The sequence below is a fragment of the Mustelus asterias genome, chromosome 27, assembly GCF_964213995.1.
Source record: "Mustelus asterias chromosome 27, sMusAst1.hap1.1, whole genome shotgun sequence".
Taxonomy (NCBI): Eukaryota; Metazoa; Chordata; class Chondrichthyes; order Carcharhiniformes; family Triakidae; genus Mustelus; species Mustelus asterias.
Window position 1 is genome coordinate 42,809,811 of NC_135827.1, and position 25,242 is coordinate 42,835,052.

The window sequence follows — 25,242 nt, forward strand, 5'->3', positions numbered from 1 at the left end:
CAGATCCCTCTGCCTATCAATACTCTTAAGGGTTCTGCAATTTACTATATATTTCCTATCTGTGTTCGACCTTCCAAAATACATTACCTCACATTTGTCTGGATTAAACTCCATCTGCCATCTCTCCGCCCAAGTCTCCAACTGATCTATATACTGCTGTATCCTCTGATGGTCCTCATCGCTATCCGCAAATCCACCAACCTTTGAGTCATCCGCAAACTTACTAATCAATCCAGTTACATTTTCCTCCAAATCATTTATGTATAGTACAAACATTGGGGGTTTGGGGTGATGGATTGGGGAGATGGGGTGATGGGGCTTGGGGTGATGGATTGGGGCGATGGGGTGATGGGGGTTGGGGTGATGGATTGGGGCAATGGGGTAATGGGGGTTGGGGCGATGGATTGGGGCGATGGGGTGACGGGGTTGGGGCGATGGATTGGGACAATGGGGTGATGGGAGTTGGGGCGATGGATTGGGGTGATGATTGGGGTGATGGGGTGACAGGGGTTGGGGCAATGGATTGGGGCGATGGATTGGGGACGAGAGGAGTTACAGTCAGAACGTTTTGGTAACACCTATCACGATATCCCGATCGCCCAAAGTGATTTTCATCCAATGAATTAACCACAGTTGCAATGCCAGAAATGCATCTTGTAATTGGCACACAGCAAGAGTGCGGCACACCCTCAGTACTGACCCTCTGACAGTGTGGCACTCCCTCTGTACTGACCCTCTGACCGTGCGGCACTCCCTCAGTACTGACCCTCTGACAGTGCGGCACTCCCTCAGTACTGACCCTCTGACAGTGCAGCACTCCCTCAGCACTGAGCCTCTGACAGTGCGGCACTCCCTCAGTACTGACCCTCTGACAGTGCAGCACTCCCTCAGCACTGAGCCTCTGACAGTGCAGCACTCCCTCAGTACTGACCCTCTGACAGTGCGGTACTCCCTCAGTACTGACCCTCTGACAGTGCGGCACTCCCTCAGCACTGACCCTCTGACAGTGCAGCACTCCCTCAGTACTGACCCTCTGACAGTGCAGCACTCCCTCAGCACTGACCCTCTGACAGTGCGGCATTCCCTCAGCACCGACCCTCTGACAGTGTGGCACTCCCTCAGTACTGACCCTCTGACGGTGCAGCACTCCCTCAGTACTGACCCTCTGACCGTGTAACACGCCCTCGGTACTGACCCTCCGACACTGCGGTACTCACAGTAAGAGTTTTAACAACACCAGGTTAAAGTCCAACAAGTTTATTTGGTAGCAAATACCATTAGCTTTTGGAGTGCTGCTCCTTCGTTAGATGGAGTGGAAATGTGCACCCACAGTACTGACCCTCTGACAGTGCAGCACTTCCTCAGCACTGAGCCTCTGACAGTGCAGCACTCCCTCAGTACTGACCCTCTGACAGTGCGGCACTCCCTCAGTACTGACCCTCTGACAGTGCAGCACTCCCTCAGCACTGACCCTCTGACAGTGCGGCACTCCCTCAGCACTGATCCTCTGACAGTGCAGCACTCCCTCAGTACTGACCCTCTGACAGTGCGGCACTCCCTCGGTACTGACCCTCTGACAGTGCTGCACTCACTCAGTACTGACCCTCTGACAGTGCGGCACTCCCTCAGCACTGAGCCTCTGACAGTGCAGCACTCCCTCAGTACTGACCCTCTGACAGTGTGGCACTCCCTCAGTACTGACCCTCTGACAGTGCAGCACTCCCTCAGTACTGACCCTCTGACAGTGCGGCACTCCCTCAGCACTGACCCTCTGACAGTGCAACACTCCCTCAGTACTGACCCTCTGACAGTGCGGCACTCCCTCAGTACTGACCCTCTGACAGTGCGGCACTCCCTCAGTACTGACCCTCTGACAGTGCAACACTCCCTCAGTACTGACCCTCTGACAGTGCGGCACTCCCTCAGTACTGACCCTCTGACAGTGCGGCACTCCCTCAGCACTGACCCTCTGACAGTGCAGCACTCCCTCAGTACTGACCCTCTGACAGTGCGGCACTCCCTCAGTACTGGCCCTCTGACAGTGCGGCACTCCCTCAGTACTGACCCTCTGACAGTGCTGCACTCCCTCAGTACTGACCCTCTGACAGTGCGGCACTCCCTCAGTACTGACCCTCTGACAGTGCGGCACTCCCTCAGCACTGACCTACTGACAGTGCAGCACTCCCTCAGCACTGGCCCTCTGACAGTGCGGCACTCCCTCAGTACTGACCCTCTGACAGTGCTGCACTCCCTCAGCACTGACCTACTGACAGTGCGGCACTCCCTCAGTACTGACCCTCTGACAGTGCGGCACTCCCTCAGTACTGACCCTCTGACAGTGCAGCACTCCCTCAGTACTGACCTACTGACAGTGCGGCACTCCCTCAGTACTGACCCTCTGACAGTGCGGCACTCCCTCAGCACTGACCCTCTGACAGTGCGGCACTCCCTCAGTACTGACCCTCTGACAGTGCAGCACTCCCTCAGCACTGACCCTCTGACAGTGCGGCACTCCCTCAGCACCGACCCTCTGACAGTGCAGCACTCCCTCAGCACTGACCCTCTGACAGTGCGACACTCAAATTTAAACCCATATTCATCAAATTTAGGAGGGGGATTGGGGGGGGATTGGGGGGGGATTTGGGGCGGGGATGGGGGGGGGGAGATTGGTAGGGGGGAGATTGGGGGGGAGGGAGATTGAGGGGGGGGATTGGGGGGGGGAATTGGGGGCGGGGATGGGGATAAATTGCTGACTGATCAGAACTGAGCTTTGAAGCAAAGTTAGTGAATTGTTTGCTCTTGGTTTGCAGATGTTGACAGTTACAAATATGTCCCAAGCCACGGGGCAACACTGAGCTCACAGCCCCTTCACTACTCGGTCCCATTCTATTTGGGAACTTAAAGAGTGAATTAAAACCAGAAACTCATCTGCAAATCTGCTCCAGCCCAAAGTGCCTCTGCCTCACTCTGCCATGCACCAACCCACCCAACGGAAACTTGTCCCACCCCCACACACCCTTCTCCCCCACCCTGCACTCCCCCTCCCCCCACCCTGCACTCCCCGTCCCCCCACCCTGCACTCCCCCTCCCCCCACCCTGCACTCCCCCTCCCCCCACCCTGCACTCCCCCTCCCCCCACCCTGCACTCCCCCTCCCCCCACCCTGCACTCCCCCTCCCCCCACCCTGCACGCCCCCTCGCCCCACCCTGCACTCCCCCTCCCCCCACCCTGCACTCCCCCTCCCCCCACCCTGCACTCCCCCTCCCCCCACCCTGCACTCCCCCTCCCCCCACCCTGCACTCCCCCTCCCCCCACCCTGCACTCCCCCTCCCCCCACCCTGCACTCCCCCTCCCCCCACCCTGCACTCCCCCTCCCCCCACCCTGCACTCCCCCTCCCCCCACCCTGCACTCCCCCTCCCCCCACCCTGCACTCCCCCTCCCCCCACCCTGCACTCCCCCTCCCCCCACCCTGCACTCTCCCTCCCCCTCCCTGCGGTGTCCCTACCCCCACCCTGCACTCTTCCCCCCCCCCACACACTCTTCTCCCCCCCGCCCCCCTCCTATCACCATCCCCCCACCACACCCAATCCCCCCTCCCCCTCCCTCCCCCCCTCCCCCCCTCCCCCCTCCCTCCCCCCTCCCTCCCCCGTCCCCCTCCCTCCCCCCTCCCCTCCCCCCCTCCCCCCTCCCTCCCCCCTCCCCCCCCTCCCCCCTCCCTTCCCCCCTCCCCCCTCCCTTCCCCCCTCCCCCCTCCCTTCCCCCTCCCCCCTCCCCTCCCCTCCCCTCCCCCCTCCCTTCCCCCCTCCCCCCTTCCCCCCTCCCCCGGCCAGTTACATCTGCACATTCTCTAACCCGGTCTCTGGGTGATGCTCAGACTCAGCTCGCCGCCCTCTGACCAGCGGTACAGACTGGGATCTTTCTGTGCAGTGCGGATGGGGGTATTGCTCAGGGAGTCTTGCACTCACTCTGTCTCCTGTCTGCAGTCACTTACTCGGAGATGCTGATCCTGGGCATTGTGATTGGCGGGGCCACCGCTGCGGTTGTGCTTATCGTTACCGTCGTGGTTATTGTCCAGCTGCTGCGGAAGAAAAGGCAGATGGAGGAAGAGGAGGTGGAACCGGAATATGAATTCAGGAATGGGTAAGGTTCACCGCTTTCCCAGTGACCCTGCGGGCTGCAGAGTGATTTAGCTTCTGCTTTTCACCTTCCAGCTTCTAAAACCTGAGATATCGCTGTCCTCCTCCCAGCCCCATCTCTTACCCTTCCCATCACCCCCTCTCTCTCTCTGCCCCATGGCCCTCTCTCTCTCTCTCTCACTCTCTCTCTCACTCTCTCTCTCACTCTCTCTCTCACTCTCTCTCTCTGCTCCTTGGCCCTCACTCCCTATCTCGCTCTCTCTCTCTCACTCCCTATCTCGCTCTCTCTCTCTCCCTCTGCCCCTAACGGGGGCTGAATTTCTGCCAATCTCGGAGCCGTGGCCCTCTTGTCATGCCACAGATTGGAATTTAAACCCATTGGCCAACAGGAAGTCACCGTTTCCAGATTTACCTCATCATCTCAGACTTCCTGAACCTTTCCGCCCCTTTACCCAGAGCCCCCAAAACACCAAGACACCAATGCCCCAACCCTGAAAATGCCAGTGCCCAGGAGGGGCTTGGAATACTGGGGCGGTCCGGTTTCAGCTTCAGTTTTCTCACCTACATGTCTCTCTTTATCTTTCCAGTGCAGAGATGGAGAAATTAAACAGTGAAGCAGTGAATCAGACAGAAGTGGCAGAGTCAGCGGGAGTTTCCTGACACACTGAGGAAGAAAGGTACCTGATTCTGCAAAAAGAAATCACATCCCTGTCAATGTGAGACAGTCGCCACAGCAGCTGTAGCTCATTGGCAGCACTCGTGACGATATTACACTCGTGACGAAATTACACTCGTGACGATATTACACTCGTGACGATATTACACTCGCGACGAAATTACACTCGTGACGAAAATTACACTCGCGACGAAATTACACTCGTGACGATATTACACTCGTGACGATATTACACTCGTGACGATATTACACTCGCGACGAAATTACACTCGTGACGATATTACACTCGTGACGATATTACACTCGTGACGATATTACACTCGTGACGATATTACACTCGTGACGATATTACACTCGCGACGAAATTACACTCGTGACGATATTACACTCGCGACGAAATTACACTCGTGACGATATTACACTCGTGACGAAATTACACTCGTGACGATATTACACTCGTGACGAAATTACACTCGTGACGATATTACACTCGTGACGAAATTACACTCGTGATGAAATTACACTCGTGACGATATTACACTCGTGACGAAATTACACTCGTGACGATATTACACTCGCGACGAAAATTACACTCGTGACGATATTACACTCGTGACGATATTACACTCGCGACGAAATTACACTCGTGACGATATTACACTCGTGACGAAATTACACTCGTGACGATATTACACTCGCGACGAAATTACACTCGTGACGATATTACACTCGCGACGAAATTACACTCGTGACGATATTACACTCGCGACGAAATTACACTCGCGACGATATTACACTCGTGACGAAATTACACTCGTGACGATATTACACTCGCGACGAAATTTACACTCGTGACGATATTACACTCGTGACGATATTACACTCGCGACGAAATTACACTCGTGACGATATTACACTCGCGACGAAATTACACTCGTGACGATATTACACTCGCGACGCGACGATATTACAGTGCTGAGGGAGTGCCGCACTGTCAGAGGGTCAGTACTGAGGGAGTGCCGCACTGTCAGAGGGTCAGTACTGAGGGAGTGCCGCACTGTCAGAGGGTCAGTACTGAGGGAGTGCCGCACTGTCGGAGAGTCAGTGCTGAGGGGAGTGCCACACTGTCAGAGAGTCAGTACTCAGGGAGTGCCGCACTGTCAGAGGGTCAGTGCTGAGGGGAGTGCCGTACTGTCGGAGAGTCAGTGCTGAGGGGAGTGCCACACTGTCGGAGGGTCAGTGCTGAGGGAGTGCCGCACTGTCAGAGTCAGTGCTGAGGGAGTGCCGCACTGTCAGAGGGTCAGTGCTGAGGGGAGTGCCGCACTGTCAGAGGGTCAGTGCTGAGGGGAGTGCCGCACTGTCAGAGGGTCAGTGCTGAGGGGAGTGCCGCACTGTCGGAGGGTCAGTGCTGAGGGAGTGCCGCACTGTCGGAGGGTCAGTGCTGAGGGAGTGCCGCAGTGTCAGAGGGTCAGTGCTGAGGGAGTGCTGCACTGTCAGAGGGTCAGTGCTGAGGGAGTGCCGCACTGTCAGAGGGTCAGTGCTGAGGGAGTGCCGCACTGTCGGAGGGTCAGTGCTGAGGGAGTGCCGCACTGTCAGAGGGTCAGTGCTGAGGGAGTGCCGCACCGTCAGAGGGTCAGTGCTGAGGGAGTGCTGCACCGTCGGAGGGTCAGTGCTGAGGGAGTGCCGCACTGTCAGAGGGTGAGTGCTGAGGGAGTGTTGCACTGTCAGAGGGTCAGTACTGAGGGAGTGCCGCACTGTCGGAGGGTCAGTGCTGAGGGAGTGCCGCACTGTCGGAGGGTCAGCACTGTCAGAGGGTCAGCGCTGTGGGAGTGCCGCACTGTCAGAGGGTGAGTGCTGAGGGAGTGTTGCACTGTCAGAGGGTCAGTACTGAGGGAGTGCCGCACTGTCGGAGGGTCAGTGCTGAGGGAGTGCTGCACTGTCAGAGGGTCAGTACTGAGGGAGTGCTGCATTGTTGAAGTGTCTTCTCATTGTGAGTTGCCTTCTTGAATCGCTGCAGTCCATGTGGTGTAGGTACACCCACAGTGCTGTTAGGGAGGCATTTCCAGGTGTTTGACTCAGAGACAGTGAAGGAATGGAGATATAATAACAAGCCAGGATGATATGTGACTCAAAAGCGATCTTTCAGCTGACGGTGTTCCCATGTGTCTGTTACCCGCCGGTGTCTGTGTGGTAGGGGTGGCAGTTTGGAAGATGCCTGTGTGAGTTCTTGTCGTGCATGTATTAGGGACAGATCACAAACCCTCAGTGATCCCCCCGTGGGGCCGATTTCTGCCCTCGCTTGTATTGGGCGGGAATGGGGGGGGGTGAAGAATTGAGCGGGATTGCTCTGCTTGCTTGAGTCTGCCTCCTCCAATGATGTAATGGGGACCCTGAGTTCAACTTGAGTCTGTCTGAGTGTGCCGATCGTGTGTTTACCCTGATACCCCCGCCCCCATCCCCATGTTGGATTGGATTTCATGTCACGGGCACACTGAGGTCTGCCATGACCTGGTAATGGAACCCGCTGGGGCCACGGGAGCCAATAGGGGGTCCGGGTGTGAGTGGGTCATTCACGGGCAGAACCTGAGCACAGCTGGGGTGGGGGTTGTGATTCCGTTATCAGAGTGCGGTTCTGTGCTGAGATTCCTCTATTCCTGCTTCTATCTCTTCAAGGTTGTTTTTTCTGAAGTTCTTTTATTAGTGTCACAAGTAGGCTTACATTAACACTGCAATGAAGTTATTGTGAAAATCCCCGAGTCGCCACACTCCGGCCCCTGTTCAGGAACACTGAGGGAGAATTTATCATGGTCAGTGCACCCAATCAGCACGTCTTTCGGACTGTGGGAGGAAACCAGAGCATCCGGAGGAAACCCACGCAGACACGGGGAGAACACGCAGACTCCGCACAGACAGCCACCCAAGCCAGGAATCGAACCCAGGTCGTTAGTGCTGTGAGGCAGCAGCGCTAACCGCTGTGCCACCGTACACACACCATGCTGCCCCAGGTTCCCAGTTTGCCAGCAGGGTGGGCTGCCAGTGTGATGTCATGGGACCAGCCTCCTTGATTTTGTTTGACACAGCAGGAAAATCCAGCAGGGCAGCGGGTGGGCTACAGCCCACTTTCCCCACGTGGGTTGACACTTTGTCAAAAATGAGAAAATTCCGCTACTAAATTGTAAGGAATTAGCAAAAACCTCTCCACCAGTAAATAATTCAGACTTGCGCATGCTAAGGTTTGACGTGGAGACACAGACTATTCCAGGAATACAGCAAATGCTTTGTTCCGTATCCCAGTGGCAAAGAATGAACAAGTTGGTTTGGACTTTCACAAAGAGGAAGAAATCTTTGCATCAGTAGCAATAACTTGGGTGGCACGGTAGCACAGTGGTCAGCACTGCTGCTTCACAGCTCCAGGGACCTGGGTACGATTCCCGGCTCGGGTCACTGTCTGTGTGGAGTTTGCACATTCTCCCCGTGTCTGTGTGGGTTTCCTCCAGGTGCTCCGGTTTCCTACCACAGTCCAAAGATGTGCGGGTTAGGTTGATGCGCGACAATTAAGCACGTGGAACCAAGGCTTCGATATTGAAGGCTTTAATAGAGTAACAATGGAACTACTAACACGAATACACCAGTTCAGACTGAAGGGGTCCTGCCGGAGCAGGGGGTCTTATACCTCGCCACCGGAGGCGGGACCCCACTGGAATGTGCCATGATAACTCTTATAACAGGTAAACACCCTAACCCAACAACATTGTACAACCCCCACAGTAACAACACCCTAGCCCAACAGTAACATAATAACAACCCCCAGTGGTGAACCAACGATGGTTCACCACATAGGTTGATTGGCCATGCTAAAATTGCCCCTCAGTATCCTGGGATGCGTAGATTAGAGGGATTAGTGGGTAAAATATGTAGGATATGCGGGTAGGGCCCGGGTGGGATTGTGGTCGGTGCAGACTCGATGGGCCGAATGGCCTCTTTCTGTACTGTAGGGTTTCTATGAACTCAGCAACTGAATTTAATCAGAGATTCCAGGAAGACTGATCATCAGGAACCACATTGTCTCTGAAGGAACAGGGAGGGAGAGACAGCAGTGCCCCTGCAACAAGAAATGTCAGTGTCTCCAGGAAGATGTGAGATAATGGGGAGATTCGGAGACAAGGTCAGGGGAGGGTGTTTAGAATAAGGGATTTATTCTAATGATATCCTAATGAGACAGTATACATCACCACAGGAAGTGATGAAATGTCTCATGATGTTCCTTCCTCTTATGGATGAAGAGTTGCTAAGATATAAAGTTAATGTTTTTCTTAGCTCAGCAAACTCTATAAATATTCCATATCAGCACAAGCCCAAAAATATATGTTTACAGAGGTGAATATGAAAGATACCATGAGGTTAATCTGAAAATGAGTAGGAGAGTTCACCCCAGTATCCTGGCCAATACTTCAGGGATCTGTTTTGGGGCCACTGCTGTTTGTAATATTTATTAATGATCTGGATGAGGGTATAGTTGGGTGGATTAGCAAATTTGCTGATGACACCAAAGTCGGTGGTGTGGTAGACAGTGAGGAAGGGTGTCGTAGTTTGCAGGAAGACTTAGACAGGTTGCAAAGTTGGGCCGAGAGGTGGCGGATGGAGTTTAATGCGGAGAAGTGTGAGGTAATTCACTTTGGTAGGAATAACAGATGTGTTGAGTATAGGGCTAACGGGAGGACTTTGAATAGTGTGGAGGAGCAGAGGGATCTAGGTGTATGTGTGCATAGATCCCTGAAAGTTGGGAATCAAGTAGATAAGGTTGTTAAGAAGGCATATGGTGTCTTGGCGTTTATTGGTAGGGGGATTGAATTTAGGAGTCGTAGCGTTATGTTGCAACTGTACACAACTCTGGTGCGGCCGCACTTGGAGTACTGTGTGCAGTTCTGGTCCCCACATTACAGGAAGGATGTGGAGGCTTTGGAGAGGGTGCAGAGGAGGTTTACCAGGATGTTGCCTGGTATGGAGGGGAGATCCTATGAGGAGAGGCTGAGGGATTTGGGATTGTTTTCGCTGGAAAGGCGGCGGCTAAGAGGGGATCTTATTGAAACATATAAGATGATTAGAGGTTTAGATAGGGTGGATAGTGATAGCCTTTTTCCTCTGATGGAGAAATCCAGCACGAGGGGGCATGGCTTTAAATTGAGGGGGGGTAGTTATAGAACCGATGTCAGGGGTAGGTTCTTTACCCAGAGGGTGGTGAGGGATTGGAATGCCCTGCCAGCATCAGTAGTAAATGCGCCTAGTTTGGGGGCGTTTAAGAGATCCGTAGATAGGTTCATGGACGAAAAGAAATTGGTTTAGGTTGGAGGGTCACAGTTTTTTTTTAACTGGTCGGTGCAACATCGTGGGCCGAAGGGCCTGTTCTGCGCTGTAATGTTCTATGTTCTAATACTTATCCTTCAATCAACATCCCAAAAACAGATTAGCTGGTCATTATCATGTTGTTAACCGTATCCACAAAATACAGATATTGACACAACGAATTAGAGCCAGCAGATGGTACACACGGCTACCACTGTGCATTGGTAACGGAGGGATTGAATATTTGTGGAAGGGGTGCCAATCAAGTGGGACTGCTTTGACCTGAATGGTGTCAAGTTTCTTGACACCCATCCAGGCAAGTGGGGAGTATTCCATCACACTCCTGACTTGTGCCTTGTAGATGGCGGACAGGCTTTGGGATTCAGGAGATGAGCTACTTGCCACAGGATTCCTAGCTTTTGACCTGTTCTGGTAGCCACGGTATTTATGTGGCTAGTCCAGTCCAGTTTCTTGTCAATGGTAACTCCCAGAATGTTGATAGTGGGAGATTCAGAGATGGTTAGATTCTCTCTTGTTGGAAATGGTCATTGTCTGGCACTTGTGTGGTGCTAATGTTTTTTAGAATACGAGTGGAGATGGGGGGGAGGGGCGGGGACCATAGAACCATAGAAACCCTACAGTACAGAAAGAGGCCATTTGGCCCATCGAGTCAGCACCGACCACAATCCCACCAAGGCCATATCCCCTTATCCCTACATATTTACCTGCTAATCCCTCTAACCTACGCATCTCAGAACACTAATGGGCAATTTTTAGCATGGCCAATCTAACCCGCACATCTTTGGACTGTGGGAGGAAACCCACGCAGACACGAGGAGAATGTGCAAACTCCACACAGACAGTGACCTGAGCCGGGAATCGAATCCGGGTCCCTGGAGCTGTGAAGCAGCAGTGCTAACCACTGTGCTACCGTGCCGCCCTATCGCAGCGGGGAGGGGAGGGGGGGGGGGTGATTGTGGGAAGAGTGGTAATTGCGAGGAGGGGGGAAATCACAGATGAGGGAAACAATCTCAGGGACAACCATAGGGAGGGGGGAGTCACAGGAAGAGTTACAGTCATGGGGAGGGCAAGAGGATTGCGGGGCAGATGATCCGGCGAGTGAGGAGGAGATGCTTGTGGGAGATGGAGGATGAGATGCTTGGGCGGGGGAGGGGGAATGGGAATGCTCATGGCGGGGGGGGGAAGATGTCCATGGGGATGAGGATGGGTCGGAAACATTAGAGCGAGAGGAGATAGGAGATGATTATTTTGCGGGGGGGCAGTCACCGATTGGTTGTGGAGAGCAAGAGCTTTGATCTTTAATATTCTAAACTCCGGGGAATGCGAACCTGGTGCAGAGAGAGGATAACGTGAGTGTTCAGTGACGATGAACTCTAACTTCATACACCCTGTTTCCGGTAAGTATGGGGGGGGGGGGGGATGGAATCGAGGCCCAATGGGATAAATGCATCTTCTGTTAGGGCTGCATTAACAGGTAATACAGAGCTGCCGGTAACAGCACAGAGCGCAGCTTCACAAACTCTGAGAAAATGCTTTCAAAGCCTGGCTGTGGAAACAAGGTGAGGATAAGAGAGGGAGAAGTCACTGAGGGATTGAGTATTCGGACAGCTCTTAACTCCAGAGAGTACATTAGGCTCCAAAGAGCCTAATTTGAGGACAGGCATGAGGGTCGTGTGGAGATGAAGACCATTCATTCATGTCATGTAAGCTTTGCTGGTTAGGCCAGTATTTATTGCCTGTTACTAATACATTCTACAAATACATAAAGGGCAAAAGAGTAACAAGGGAGAGAGTAGGCCCTCTTAAGGATCAACAAGGTCATCTATGTGCAGATCCACAAGAGATGGGTGAGATCCTAAATGAATATTTCTCATTAGTATTTACTGTTGAGAAAAGCATGGATGTTAGTGAACTTGGGGAAATAAATAGTGATGTCTTGAGGAGTGTACATATTACAGAGAAGGAGGTGCTGGAAGTCTTAAAGCACATCAAGATAGATAAATCCCCGGGACCTGATGAAGTGTATCCCAGAACCTTGTGGGAGGCGAGGGAGGAAATTGCGGGTCCCCTAGCAGAGATATTTGAATCATCGATAGTCACAGGTGAGGTGCCTGAAGATTGGAGAGTGGCAAATGTTGTGCCTTTGTTTAAAAAGGGCTGCAGGGAAAAGCCTGGGAACTACAGGCCAGTGAGCCTCACATCTGTGGTGGGTAAGTTGTTGGAAGGTATTTTGAGAGACAGGATCTACAGGCATTTAGAGACGCAAGGACTGATTAGGGACAGTCAGCATGGCTTTGTGAGTGAAAAATCATGTCTCACAAATTTGATTGAGTTTTTTGAAGGGGTAACCAAGAAGGTCGATGAGGGCAGTGCAGTTGATGTTGTCTACATGGACTTTAGCAAGGCCTTTGACAAGGTACCGCATGGTAGGTTGTTGCATAAAGTTAAATCTCATGGGATCCAGGGTGAGGTATCTAAATGGATACAAAATTGGCTTCTTGACAGAAGCCAGAGGGTGGTTGTAGAGGGTTGTTTTTCAAACTGGAGGCCTGTGACCAGCAGTGTGCCTCAGGGATCAGTGCTGGGCCCACTGTTATTTGTCATTTATATTAATGATTTGGATGGGAATATAGGGGGCGTGGTTAGTAAGTTTGCAGATGACACTAAGATTGGTGGCATAGTGGACAGTGAAGAAAGTTATCTCCGATTGCAACGGGATCTTGATCAATTGGGCCAGTGGGCTGATGAATGGCAGATGGAGTTTAATTTAGACAAATGCGAGGTGATGCATTTTGGTAGATTGAGCCAGGGCAGGACTTACTCAGTTAATGGTAGCGCGTTGGGGAGAGTTACAGAACAAAGAGATCTTGGGGTACATGTTCATAGCTCCTTGAAAGTGGAGTCGCAGGTGGACAGAGTGGTGAAGAAGGCATTCGGCATGCTTGGTTTCATCGGTCAGAACATTGAATACAGGAGTTGGGACGTCTTGTTGAAGTTGTACAAGACATTAGTAAGGCTACACTTGGAATACTGTGTGCAATTCTGGTCACCCCATTATAGAAAGGATATTATTAAACTAGAAAGAGTGCAGAAAAGATTTACTAGGATGCTCCCGGGACTTGATGGTTTGAGTTATAAGGAGAGGCTGGATAGACTGGGACTTTTTTCTCTGGAGCATAGAAGGCTGAGGGGTGATCTTATAGAGATCTATAAAATAATGAGGGGCACAGATCAGCTAGATAGTCAATATCTTTTCCCAAAGGTAGAGGAGTCTAAAACTAGAGGGCATAGGTTTAAGGTGAGAGGGGAGAGATACAAAAAGGCCCAAAAGAGCAATTTGTTTCACACAGAGGGTGGTGAGTGTCTGGAACAAGCTGCCAGAGGTAGTAGTAGAGGCGGGTACAATTTTGTCTTTTAAAAAGCGTTTAGACAGTTACATGGGTACGATGGGTATAGAAGGATATGGGCCAAATGCGGGCAATTGGGACGAGCTTAGGGGTTTAAAAAAAAAGGTGGCATGGACAAGTTGGGCCGAAGGGCCTGTTTCCATGCTGTAAATCTCTATGACTCTATAGTTGCCCTCGAGAAGATGGTGGTGAGCTGCTGCCTTGAATCGCTGCAGAGCCTGAGATGTAGGTACATCCACAGTGCTGTTAGTACAAAGAACAAAGAACAGTACAGCACAGGAAACAGGCCCTTCGGCCCTCCAAGCCTGTACCGCTCCTTGGTCCAACTAGACCAATCGTTTGTATCCCTCCATTCCCAGGCTGCTCATGTGACTATCCAGGTAAGTCTTAAACGATGTCAGCGTGCCTGCCTCCACCACCCTACTTGGCAGCGCATTCCAGGCCCCCACCACCCTCTGTGTAAAAAACATCCCTCTAATATCTGAGTTATACTTCGCCCCTCTCACCTTGAGCCCGTGACCCCTCGTGAACGTCACTTCTGACCTGGGAAAAAGCTTCCCACCGTTCACCCTATCTATACCCTTCATAATCGTGTACACCTCTATTAGATCTCCCCTCATTCTCCGTCTTTCCAGGGAGAACAACCCCAGTTTACCCAATCTCTCCTCATAGCTAAGACCCTCCATACCAGGCAACATCCTGGTAAACCTTCTCTGCACTCTCTCTAACGCCTCCACGTCCTTCTGGTAGTGCGGTGACCAGAACTGGACGCAGTACTCCAAATGTGGCCTAACCAGCGTTCTATACAGCTGCATCATCAGACTCCAGCTTTTATACTCTATACCCCGTCCTATAAAGGCAAGCATACCATATGCCTTCTTCACCACCTTCTCCACCTGTGTTGCCACCTTCAAGGATTTGTGGACTTCCACACCTAGGTCCCTCTGTGTTTCTATACTCTTGATGGCTCTGCCATTTATTGTATAACTCCCCCCTACATTAGTTCTTCCAAAATGCATCACTTCACATTTATCCGGATTAAACTCCATCTGCCACCTCTCCGCCCAATTTTCCAGCCTATCTATATCCTGATGTATTGCCCGACAATGCTCTTCGCTATCCGCAAGTCCAGCCATCTTCGTGTCATCCGCAAACTTGCTGATTACACCAGTTACACCTTCTTCCAAATCATTTATATATATCACAAATAGCAGAGGTTCCAGTACAGAGCCCTGCGGAACACCACTGGCCACAGACCTCCAGCCGGAAAAAGACCCTTCGACCACTACCCTCTGTCTCCTATGGCCAAGCCAGTTCTCCACCCATCTAGCCACTTCTCCTTGTGTCCCATGAGCCTTAACCTTCTTAACCAACCTGCCATGTGGGACTTTGTCAAATGCCTTACTGAAATCCATATAGACGACATCCACAGCCCTTCCTTCATCAACCGTTTTTGTCACTTCCTCAAAAAACTCCACCAAAATTGTAAGGCACGACCTCCCTCTTACAAAACCATGCCGTCTGTCACTAATGAGATTGTTCCGTTCTAAATGCACATACATCCTGTCTCTAAGAATCCTCTCCAACAACTTCCCTACCACGGACGTCAAGCTCACCGGCCTATAATTTCCTGGGTTATCCCTGCTACCCTTCTTAAACAACGGGACCACATTCGCTATCCTCCAATCCTCAGGGACCTCACCCGTGTCTAAAGAAGCGACAAAGATTTCCGTCAGAGGCCCAGCAATTTCATCTCTGGTCTCCCTGAGCAGTCAAGGATAGATGCCATCAGGCCCTGGGGCTTTGTCAGTTTTAATGTTCCCTAAAAAAACCTAACACTTCCTCCCTTGTAATGGAGATTTTCTCTAACGGGTCAACACCTCCCTCCGAGACACTCCCGGTTAACACGCCCCTCTCCTTCGTGAATACCGATGCAAAGTATTCATTTAGGATCTCGCCTATTCCCTTGGGTTCTAAGCATAATTCCCCTTCTTTGTCCCTGAGAGGTCCGATTTTCTCCCTGACAACTCTTTTGTTCCTAACGTATGAATAGAATGCCTTAGGATTCTCCTTAATCCTGCCTGCCAAGACCATCTCGTGACCTCTTTTTGCCCTTCTAACTCCCCGTTTGAGTTCTTTCCTACTCTCTCTGTATTCCTCCAGAGCTCCATCTGTTTTCTGTTGCCTGGACTTAACGTATGCCTCCCTTTTCATTTTAATCAGATCCTCAATTTCCCTGGTTATCCACGGCTCTCGAATCCTACCTTTCCTATCTTTCCTTTTTACAGGCACATGCCTATCCTGCAGCCTTATCAATAGTTCCTTAAAAGACTCCCACATGCCAGACGCGGACTTACCCTCGAACATCCTCTCCCAATCAACATCCACCAATTCCTGCCTAATCCGGCTATAGTTAGCCTTCCTCCAATTTAGCACCCTGCCCGTAGGACAGCACTCATCCTTGTCCATTACTATCCTAAAGTTAACAGAGTTGTGGTCACTATTTGCCACATGTTCCCCTACCGAAACTTTGACGACCTGACCGGGCTCATTTCCCAGAACTAGGTCCAGTATAGCCCCCTCTCTAGTCGGGCTATCTACATACTGTTCCAAAGAACCTTCCAGTACGCATTTTACAAATTCCTCCCCGTCCGGACCCCCAGCTCTAAGCACTTTCCAGTCTGTGCCAGGGAAATTAAAGTCCCCCACTACAACAACCCTATTTTTTCTGCACTTATCCAGAATCTCCTGACATATCCTTTCCTCCACTTCCCGTGGGCTGTTGGGTGGTCTGTAGTACACCCCCAGCATAGTGACTGCACCCTTCCTGTTTCTGAGTTCCACCCACAGCGACTCAGTACATGACCCCTCTAAGTTGTCTACCCTCTGCACCGCGGTAATATGCTCCCTAACTAATATCGCTACTCCCGCACCTTTTTTTGCCCCTCCTCTGTCTCGCCTAAAACACTTATACCCCGGAATATTCAGCTGCCAGTCCTGTCCTCCTTTTAACCAAGTTTCCATCACCGCAACCACATCCAAATTCCGCATAAGCATTAAGGCCCTAAGTTCGTCTGTTTTACCCGTTACGCTCCTCGCATTGAAGCAGATGCACTCCAGACCTCCAGGCCCACTCAGGTCATCCTCCTCCAGAGTGCTCCTCTTCTTAGCTAGCCTAGTGAGGGAGTTCCAGGATTTTGACCCAGCGACAGTGAAGGAACAGCGATATACTTCCAAGTCAGGCTAGTGAATGAGTTGGAGGGGAACTTGCAGGTGGGGTGGTGTTCCCCATGCGTCTGCTGCTATGAGAGAATCTGATTTGTCGCTGGGTTGAATGTGATAATTTTGCTGCAATTCGGAGAGATTGTGAGGTGTGAAACCTGAAACCTCTTTCCTCTTTTCCAGGTCAATTTCTGAACCAAGTTTGGTTTTGACAAGAGAAGAAACGAGATTTTAAAATAGAACCACGTGTCTCTTTATCTTTTGTTGAGGGAAAATACATTTCGGAATCAATTTTCCCTCTGCTCTTTATGCTGATGCTCAGGTTATTATATTAACTGGATACTGCATTAACGACGGCCCCTGTAGTCGAACATCAATCTAAAGCAGCTCAGGATCGAGAGCCTGTGATCTGGCAAATACTTCTCAATACATCTATGCAGAATAGTAAGGGAGGGTAGTTATTATAATAATAGATTATTATTCCAGGAAACATAAGGTTAAATTCCAACAGATCAGTTGAAGAATTTTAATTTTTTAATAATCAGCGGAAATAAAAAACTCTTCTCAGTAAAAGTGATTGTAAAACATTGATCCCATTGGAAAAATCCCATTGGTTCACTGCCATTCTTCGGGGAGATGTGACCCAGTCTGACTCCAGTCCCTCCCAGTGTTACCCCAGAGTAACTGCGTATAGACTGCATGCTTCAAACAGCCCTTTACCATCACCTTCTCACAGGGCAATTAGGGCTGGGCAAGAGGACAAAGCTCACCTTCTCAGGAAAGGTCATGAAGAAAGTTCTGGATTGGGAGATTTTTTCCACAATGTGGAAAGCTTCACTTTCTTTCATTCCATTGGTTCCTCCATTGTCTTTATTGTCTCGGATTCATCCTCTCTGTGATTTGCTGAGGTTCAGGGATCTCTGGCTCGGCACTCTCCTGTAGATTCCCCACTGCTTCCTCAGCCCTGATCCTTTCAGATCCCAAAGTCAACTAGATCCTGGCTCGATCTCAGAGCCACTCTGCACTAGATCCTGACAGGATCTCAGAGCCACTCTGCACTAGATCCTGACTGGATCTCAGAGCCACCCTGATTAATCACTAATCTGGTTCTTTATTTTTAATAGGATGTTTAACTTTTCTTTTGAAACATTTCCAAAAGAAGTTTAAATTTCAACTTCATTCCCTCGTCAATGTTAATAGGGTGGGGTCTGAGATCAAGGGGGTGGCACGGTGGCACAGTGGTTAGCACTGCTGCCTCATAGCACCAGGGAACCGGGTTTGATTCCCGGCTCGGGTCGCTGTCTGTGCAGAGTCTGCACATTCTCCCCGTGTCTGCGTGGGTTTCCTCCGGGTGCTCCAGTTTCCTCCCACAGTCCAAAGAGATGCTGGTTAGGTGCATTGGCCGTGCTAAATTCTCTCTCAGTGTACCCGAACAGGTGCCGGAGTGTGGCGACTCGGGGATTTTCACAATAACTTCATTGCAGTGTTAATGTAAGCCTACTTGTGACACTAATAAATAACCTATTGGGATAGGGTCCGAGGTTGATGTTGATGGGGAAGGGATGAAGGATTGGTTTCAACTAAAAGGTGGAGAATCAAATGGTGGCTGTTAGAGTTCTGTAAATATTCAACTGTTGTATGTTAAAATAATCCAGAGAATTTTAAATTGTTTTAAGATGTGTAAAAAATTTGTATTTTTATTGTTCTAAAACTGATTTTACAATATACCATTTAAAATCCATATTTTCACATTGACAATAAAACATTGACAATAAATTACAGGTTCGAACAATCCCTGTTTTTTGTTTTCTTTCAGAAATAAGCGTCATTTAGATTCCCCTGCACTGCACAACTGAACTGAAGCTCGGTGTCAGTGCTGGGGGGCAGGGGGAGAGGGGGCAGGGGGAGGGAGGGGGCAGGGGGAGAGGGGGCAGGGGGAGGGAGGGGGCAGGGGGAGGGAGGGGGCAGGGGGAGGGGGCAGGGGGAGAGAGCGGTCGGGGGGAGAGGGGGCAGGGGGAGAGGGAGAGCTCAGGGAGACGGAGGGGGCAGGGGGAGACGGAGGGGGCAGGGGGAGGGAGGGGGCAGGGGGAGGGAGGGGGCAGGGGGAGGGAGGGGGCAGGGGGAGACGGAGGGGGCAGGGGGAGGGAGGGGGCAGGGGGAGGGAGGGAGGGGGCAGGGGGAGGGAGGGGGCAGGGGTAGAGGGGAGGGGGTGGGAGGGGGCAGGGGGAGGGGGTGGGAGGGGGCAGGGGGAGGGAGGGGGCAGGGGTAGAGGGGAGGGGGTGGGAGGGGGCAGGGGGAGGGAGGGGGCAGGGGTAGAGGGGAGGGGGTGGGAGGGAGGGGGGAGAGGGGGCAGGGGGAGAGAGGGGTCGGGGGAGAGGGGTCGGGGGGAGAGGGGTCAGGGGAGAAGGGGCAGGGGAGAGGGAGGGGGCAGCGGGAGACGGGGCAGGGGGAGGGAGGGGGGAGGGGGCAGGGGGAGACGGGGCAGGGGGAGGGAGGGAGGGGGCAGGGGGAGACGGGGCAGGGGGAGGGAGGGGGCAGAGGGAGGAAGGGGACGGGGAGAGGGAGGGGGCAGGGGGAGAGGGAGGGGGCAGGGGGAGGGGGCAGAGGGAAGGGGCAAGGAGAGAGGGAGAGGGGGTAGGGGGAGAAGGGGCAGGGGGCGAGATGGCAGGGGGATAAGGGCCAGGGGGCAGGGCAAAGGGAAGGCTGAGAGGAGATGAAGTCGGGGGGGAGAAGGGACCAGGCAGAGGTGGGGTATGGGGTCAAGGGAGAGGGGACCAGGGAGAGGAGGATGGGTGAGAGGGGACAGGGGAGAGGGAAATGCTGCCCCATTGTCAACGTGACCCCAGTGATTGGCAACAGGTGATTAGATCATTGTGGTGAAGACAATGAAATTCAGAGGGAGAGTGAGTGGCTGTGTCTGGAGCGCACTCCGTCTGGAAGGCACCGTCTGGAGGGCGCTCCATCTGGAGGGGCGCACTGTCTGGAGGGGCGCACTGTCTGGAGGGCGACGTTTGGAAGGGCACTCCGTCTGGAAGGCACCGTCTGGAGGACGCTCCGTCTGGAGGGGCGCACTGTCTGGAGGGCGACGTTTGGAAGGGCACTCCGTCTGGAAGGCACCGTCTGGAGGACGCTCCGTCTGGAGGGGCGCACTGTCTGGAGGGCGCTCTGTCTGCAGGGGTTTGGGTTATTCCACGGTAACTTTCAAAAGGGGAATTGGAAAAATGTGCAGGGCTGCGAGAAAAGAGAAAGGAATGGGATTCATTGAATGACACTTTTGAAGAGCCAGCACAGGCATGATGGACTGAATGGCCTTCTGTTCTGAACAGACCAGCTGGAACAGATGAGCCAACACTCAGTACATTTTGCTGATTATTCTGTCCCCGCCAGCTTCAAACCGCAGTCCAGAATTCTGGGATTTCTGGCCTTGTATTTCCCTGCATTGTAGAGGAGTTCCTCAGGGAAGTTTTTATTCTGAACTATCTGGTTACTGGGTGCAGGATGTTAATCAGTAGAGAAAGACTTGTATCTCTGCAGCATGTCTCACAGCCTGGAAAGTCACTGGTGAATGAGGGAAATGCAGCAGGAAATTCTGTGCAGCAAGATCCCACAAACAGCAAGATCCCACAAACAGCAATGTGACAAAGACCAGATCGTTTGTTCTTGTGGTTTTGATTAAAAGATAATATTGGCTCGGGATAGTGGGGAGAACTCTGTCACCACCATCAAAAAAGCAGCATGCGATTTTTAAAATCTGTCCAGAGAGTGCACACGGCTTCAATTTAATGTTTCAGATGAAAACAGCTGGCCAACATTGCAGCATTCGCTCAGTACGGCACTGGCGTGTCAGCTTGGAGTATCTACTTGCATCTTTGAAATGGGGATTAAACTCACAACTTTCTGCCTGAGCTGAGAATGCAACACACTGAGCAATGGTTGACACCCTTAACTTTAATCTTATTGTTAAATGTTCTGAAATTGGAGCTTGATAATTTAGTAGTGAAGTTGGAACACATTTTCACACAACAGGCTGGAACGTATGTACAGGACTGGGCTGTCTGGTCCCTCGAGCCTGCTCTGTCATTTGATAAAATCATGGCTGATCTGATTGTGGCCCTCTACTTTCCTGTCTACTCCCTATAATCTTTGACTCCCTTGTTAATCCGAGAATGTGCCTCGCTTAGCTTTAAGAATATGCAATGGCCCATCCCCCATTGTTCTCTGGGGAAGAGACATCCACAGACTAATGACCCTCTGCCAGGAAAATTCATTAAGAGTTTTAACTCTTGTGTTAAAACTCTTACTGTGTTTACCCCAGTCCAACGCTGGCATCTCCACATCAGAAAAATTCATCTCAGACTTAAAAGGGAGACCCTTTATTTTAAACTCTGTCCCCCCGTTCTATTCCCTCCCACATGGGGAAATGTCCTTTCAGCATCCAACCTGTCAAGCCCTCTTAGAAACTTATATTTCAATAAGATCACCTCTCATTCTTCTAAACTCTGATATATACAGGTCCGGATGTTCATCTATACCTCATAAAATAATCCCCTCATCACAGGAATCAGTCGAGTGAACCTTCTCTGAACTGCTTCTAATTCAATTCTTGAGTAAGGAGATCAAATCTATATACAGCACTCCAGACGAGGTCTCACCAATGTCCTGTAAAACTGTAGAGAAACTTCCCAACAGGGTGGAGATCCTCTCAGGAACTTGGCACACACTCTCATAACAGAAACTCGAGTGGTAATCTCTGATGACAATCTGACCCAGCTGCTGATAGGTATAATGATAGGCGGCTCAGGAAAATCAGCATGCAGCAAGATGCCATTTTATGGAGAGCGGCTGTGGGACAGGAAGAAGCTGTTACATTCAGATAGTCTGGCCCAAGACCTTAGCACGAAGGATAAATGGAACTGCAGTGAGGAGTTTCAATTAATAAAAGAGGATATAGGGAACAGGTAACAACCGAAAGGCTAAAAAACAGAGGGGGGGGGGGGGGGTGCAAGAAGAAACAAAGAAAATATAAATACTTCAGGATCAAGAAGGGTTATTGGAATAAAAAATAAAGCACTTCATAAAATGAGTGTGATGGAAATGTGTTAAATTTTTGGTGTAACAACGTACAAATCATTAACAACCCATAGCTGTTATTCTATAGACACTATAGTGAAGAAAGCCCACCAACGCCTCTACTTTCTCAGAAGACTAAGGAAATTTGACATGTCAACTACAACTCTCACCAGCTTTTACTGGAAAGTGCTTAGAGCTGGGGTTCCGGACGGGGAGGAATTTGTAAAATGCATACTGGAAGGTTCTTTGGAACAGTATGTAGATAGCCCGACTAGAGAGGGGGCTATACTGGATCTAGTTCTGGGAAATGAGCCCGGTCAGGTCGTCAAAGTTTCGGTTGGGGAACATGTGGCAAATAGTGACCACAACTCTGTTAACTTTAGGATAGTAATGGACAAGGATGAGTGCTGTCCTACGGGCAGGGTGCTAAATTGGAGGAAGGCTAACTATAGCCGGATTAGGCAGGAATTGGTGGATGTTGATTGGGAGAGGATGTTCGAGGGTAAGTCCGCGTCTGGCATGTGGGAGTCTTTTAAGGAACTATTGATAAGGCTGCAGGATAGGCATGTGCCTGTAAAAAGGAAAGATAGGAAAGGTAGGATTCGAGAGCCGTGGATAACCAGGGAAATTGAGGACCTGATTAAAATGAAAAGGGAGGCGTACGTTAAGTCCAGGCAACAGAAAACAGATGGAGCTCTGGAGGAATACAGAGAGAGTAGGAAAGAACTCAAACGTTGTCTACCTGATACGCTGCAAGAAAGGATGTCCCGAGGCATGGTACATTGGGGAAACTATGCAGACGCTGCGACAACGGATGAATGAACACCGCTCGACAATCACCAGGCAAGACTGTTCTCTTCCTGTTGGGGAGCACTTCAGCGGTCACGGGCATTCGGCCTCTGATATTCGGGTAAGCGTTCTCCAAGGCGGCCTTCGCGACACACGACGGCGCAGAGTCGCTGAGCAGAAACCAATAGCCAAGTTCCGCACACACGAGGACAGCCTCAACCGGGATATTGGGTTCATGTCACACTATCTGTAACCCCCACAGAGTTTCACTGGCTGTCTTGTCTGGAGACAATAGACATCTTTTTAGCCTGTCTTGATGTTCTCTCCACTCACGTTGTTTTGTTTCTTAAAGACTTGATTAGTTGTAAGTATTCGCATTCCAACCATTATTCATGTAAATTGAGTTTGTGTCTTTATATGCTCTGTTTGTGAACAGAATTCCCACTCACCTGAAGAAGGGGCTTGGAGCTCCGAAAGCTTGTGTGGCTTTTGCTACCAAATAAACCTGTTGGACTTTAACCTGGTGTTGTTAAACTTCTTACTGTGTTGGCCATAGGAGACAGAGGGTAGTGGTCGAAGGGTCTTTTTCCGGCTGGAGGTCTGTGACCAGTGGTGTTCCGCAGGGCTCTGTACTGGGACCTCTGCTATTTGTGATATAAATAAATGATTTGGAAGAAGGTGTAACTGGTGTAATCAGCAAGTTTGCGGATGACACGAAGATGGCTGGAATTGTGGATAGCGAAGAGCATTGTCGGGCAATACAGCAGGATATAGATAGGCTGGAAAATTGGGCGGAGAGGTGGCAGATGGAGTTTAATCCGGATAAATGCAAAGTGATGCATTTTGGAAGAAATAATGTAGGGAGGAGTTATACAATAAATGGCAGAGCCATCAAGAGTATAGAAACACAGAGGGACCTAGGTGTGCAAGTCCACAAATCCTTGAAGGTGGCAACACAGGTGGAGAAGGTGGTGAAGAAGGCATATGGTATGCTTGCCTTTATAGGACGGGGTATACAGTATAAAAGCTGGAGTCTGATGATGCAGCTGTATAGAACGCTGGTTAGGCCGCATTTGGAGTACTGCGTCCAGTTCTGGTCACCGCACTACCAGAAGGACATGGAGGCGTTAGAGAGAGTGCAGAGAAGGTTTACCAGGATGTTGCCTGGTATGGAGGGTCTTAGCTATGAGGAGAGATTGGGTAAACTGGGCTTGTTCTCCCTGGAAAGACGGAGAATGAGGGGAGATCTAATAGAGGTATACAAGATTATGAAGGGTATAGATAGGGTGAACAGTGGGAAGCTTTTTCCAAGGTCGGAGGTGACGATCACGAGGGGTCACGGGCTCAAGGTGAGAGGGGCGAAGTATAACTCAGATATCAGAGGGACGTTTTTTACACAGAGGGTGGTGGGGGCCTGGAATGCGCTGCCAAGTAGGGTGGTGGAGGCAGGCACGCTGACATCGTTTAAGACTTACCTGGATAGTCACATGAGCAGCCTGGGAATGGAGGGATACAAACGATTGGTCTAGTTGGACCAAGGAGCGGCACAGGCTTGGAGGGCCGAAGGGCCTGTTTCCTGTGCTGTACTGTTCTTTGTTCTTTGTTTTACAGATGCACCATAGAAAGCATTCTTTCTGGTTGTGTCACAGCTTGTTATGGCTCCTGCTCTGCCCAAGACCACAAGAAACTACAAAACATCGTGAATGTAGCCCAATCCATCATGCAAACCAGCCTCCCATCCATTGACTCTGTCTACACTTCCCGCTACCTCGGCAAAGCAGCCAGCATAATTAAGGACCCCACGCACCCCGGACATTCTCTCTTCCACCTTCTTCCGTCGGAAAAAAGCTACAAAAGTCTGAGGTCACGTACCAACCGACACAAGAACAGCTTCTTCCCTGCTGCTGTCAGACTTTTGGATGGACCTACCTCGCATTAAGCTGATCTTTCTCTACACCCTAGCTATGACTGTAATACTACATTCTGCACCCTCTCCTTTCCTTCTCTATGAACAGTATGCTTTGTCTGTATAGCACACAAGAAACAATACTTTTCACTGTATGCTAATACATGTGACAACAATAAATCAAATCAAAACAATCTCATGTGTAAGAATCCATTATCATAGCAGAGGCAGGCTGGCACAATCTGAGACACACAATCCACATGGCATTATTAATAAAACTAATATTTAGACAAACAGAGGTTATTGATATGGGTGTCCATTACAGAGTCCTGGTTACAAGCTGGGCACTACCACAATCAAAATATTGCAAGCTATAACCAGAGGGAGAAACCATTAAAACTTGGGAAATGTCTGTTACTGGTCCAAACTAGTCTTGTATACTTTAAAATGGAACTCCAGTTTGGACCATACCAGTCATTTTCCAAGTTTTACTAGCTTTCCCTTGGCTCGCTAGAAAGGATAGGGAATTTGGAAATCAAGGGCAAGTAAGGATGTTGATGAATAGTAAATTAGAGTAATGAAGAGAGTTTTCATTTGGCAATCAGGAAGTGCAAGTTAAGCAACAGCAAAGCAAGACTCTGTTCAAAGGGTCATCCACACTCAAAACATTG

General features: G+C 50.7%; 1 protein-coding gene across 2 annotated transcripts in view; it reads left to right on the forward strand.

Annotated features, from left to right (window-relative positions):
* Nucleotides 1–25,242, forward strand: part of LOC144479991 (myelin protein zero-like protein 2) — a 279,492-nt gene that overhangs the window by 24,896 nt on the left and 229,354 nt on the right. Inside the window, exons 4-6 of one of the 2 annotated variants that reach the window (XM_078199141.1) lie at nucleotides 3,985–4,141; nucleotides 4,725–4,814; nucleotides 16,990–18,599. In XM_078199141.1, coding sequence (XP_078055267.1) covers nucleotides 3,985–4,141; nucleotides 4,725–4,797 — 230 coding nt within the window. In that variant the 3' untranslated portion in view covers nucleotides 4,798–4,814; nucleotides 16,990–18,599. Of the gene's footprint in view, nucleotides 1–3,984; nucleotides 4,147–4,724; nucleotides 4,815–16,989; nucleotides 18,600–25,242 lie in introns of those variants that run through there. The other variant, XM_078199142.1, reaches the window with a different exon arrangement.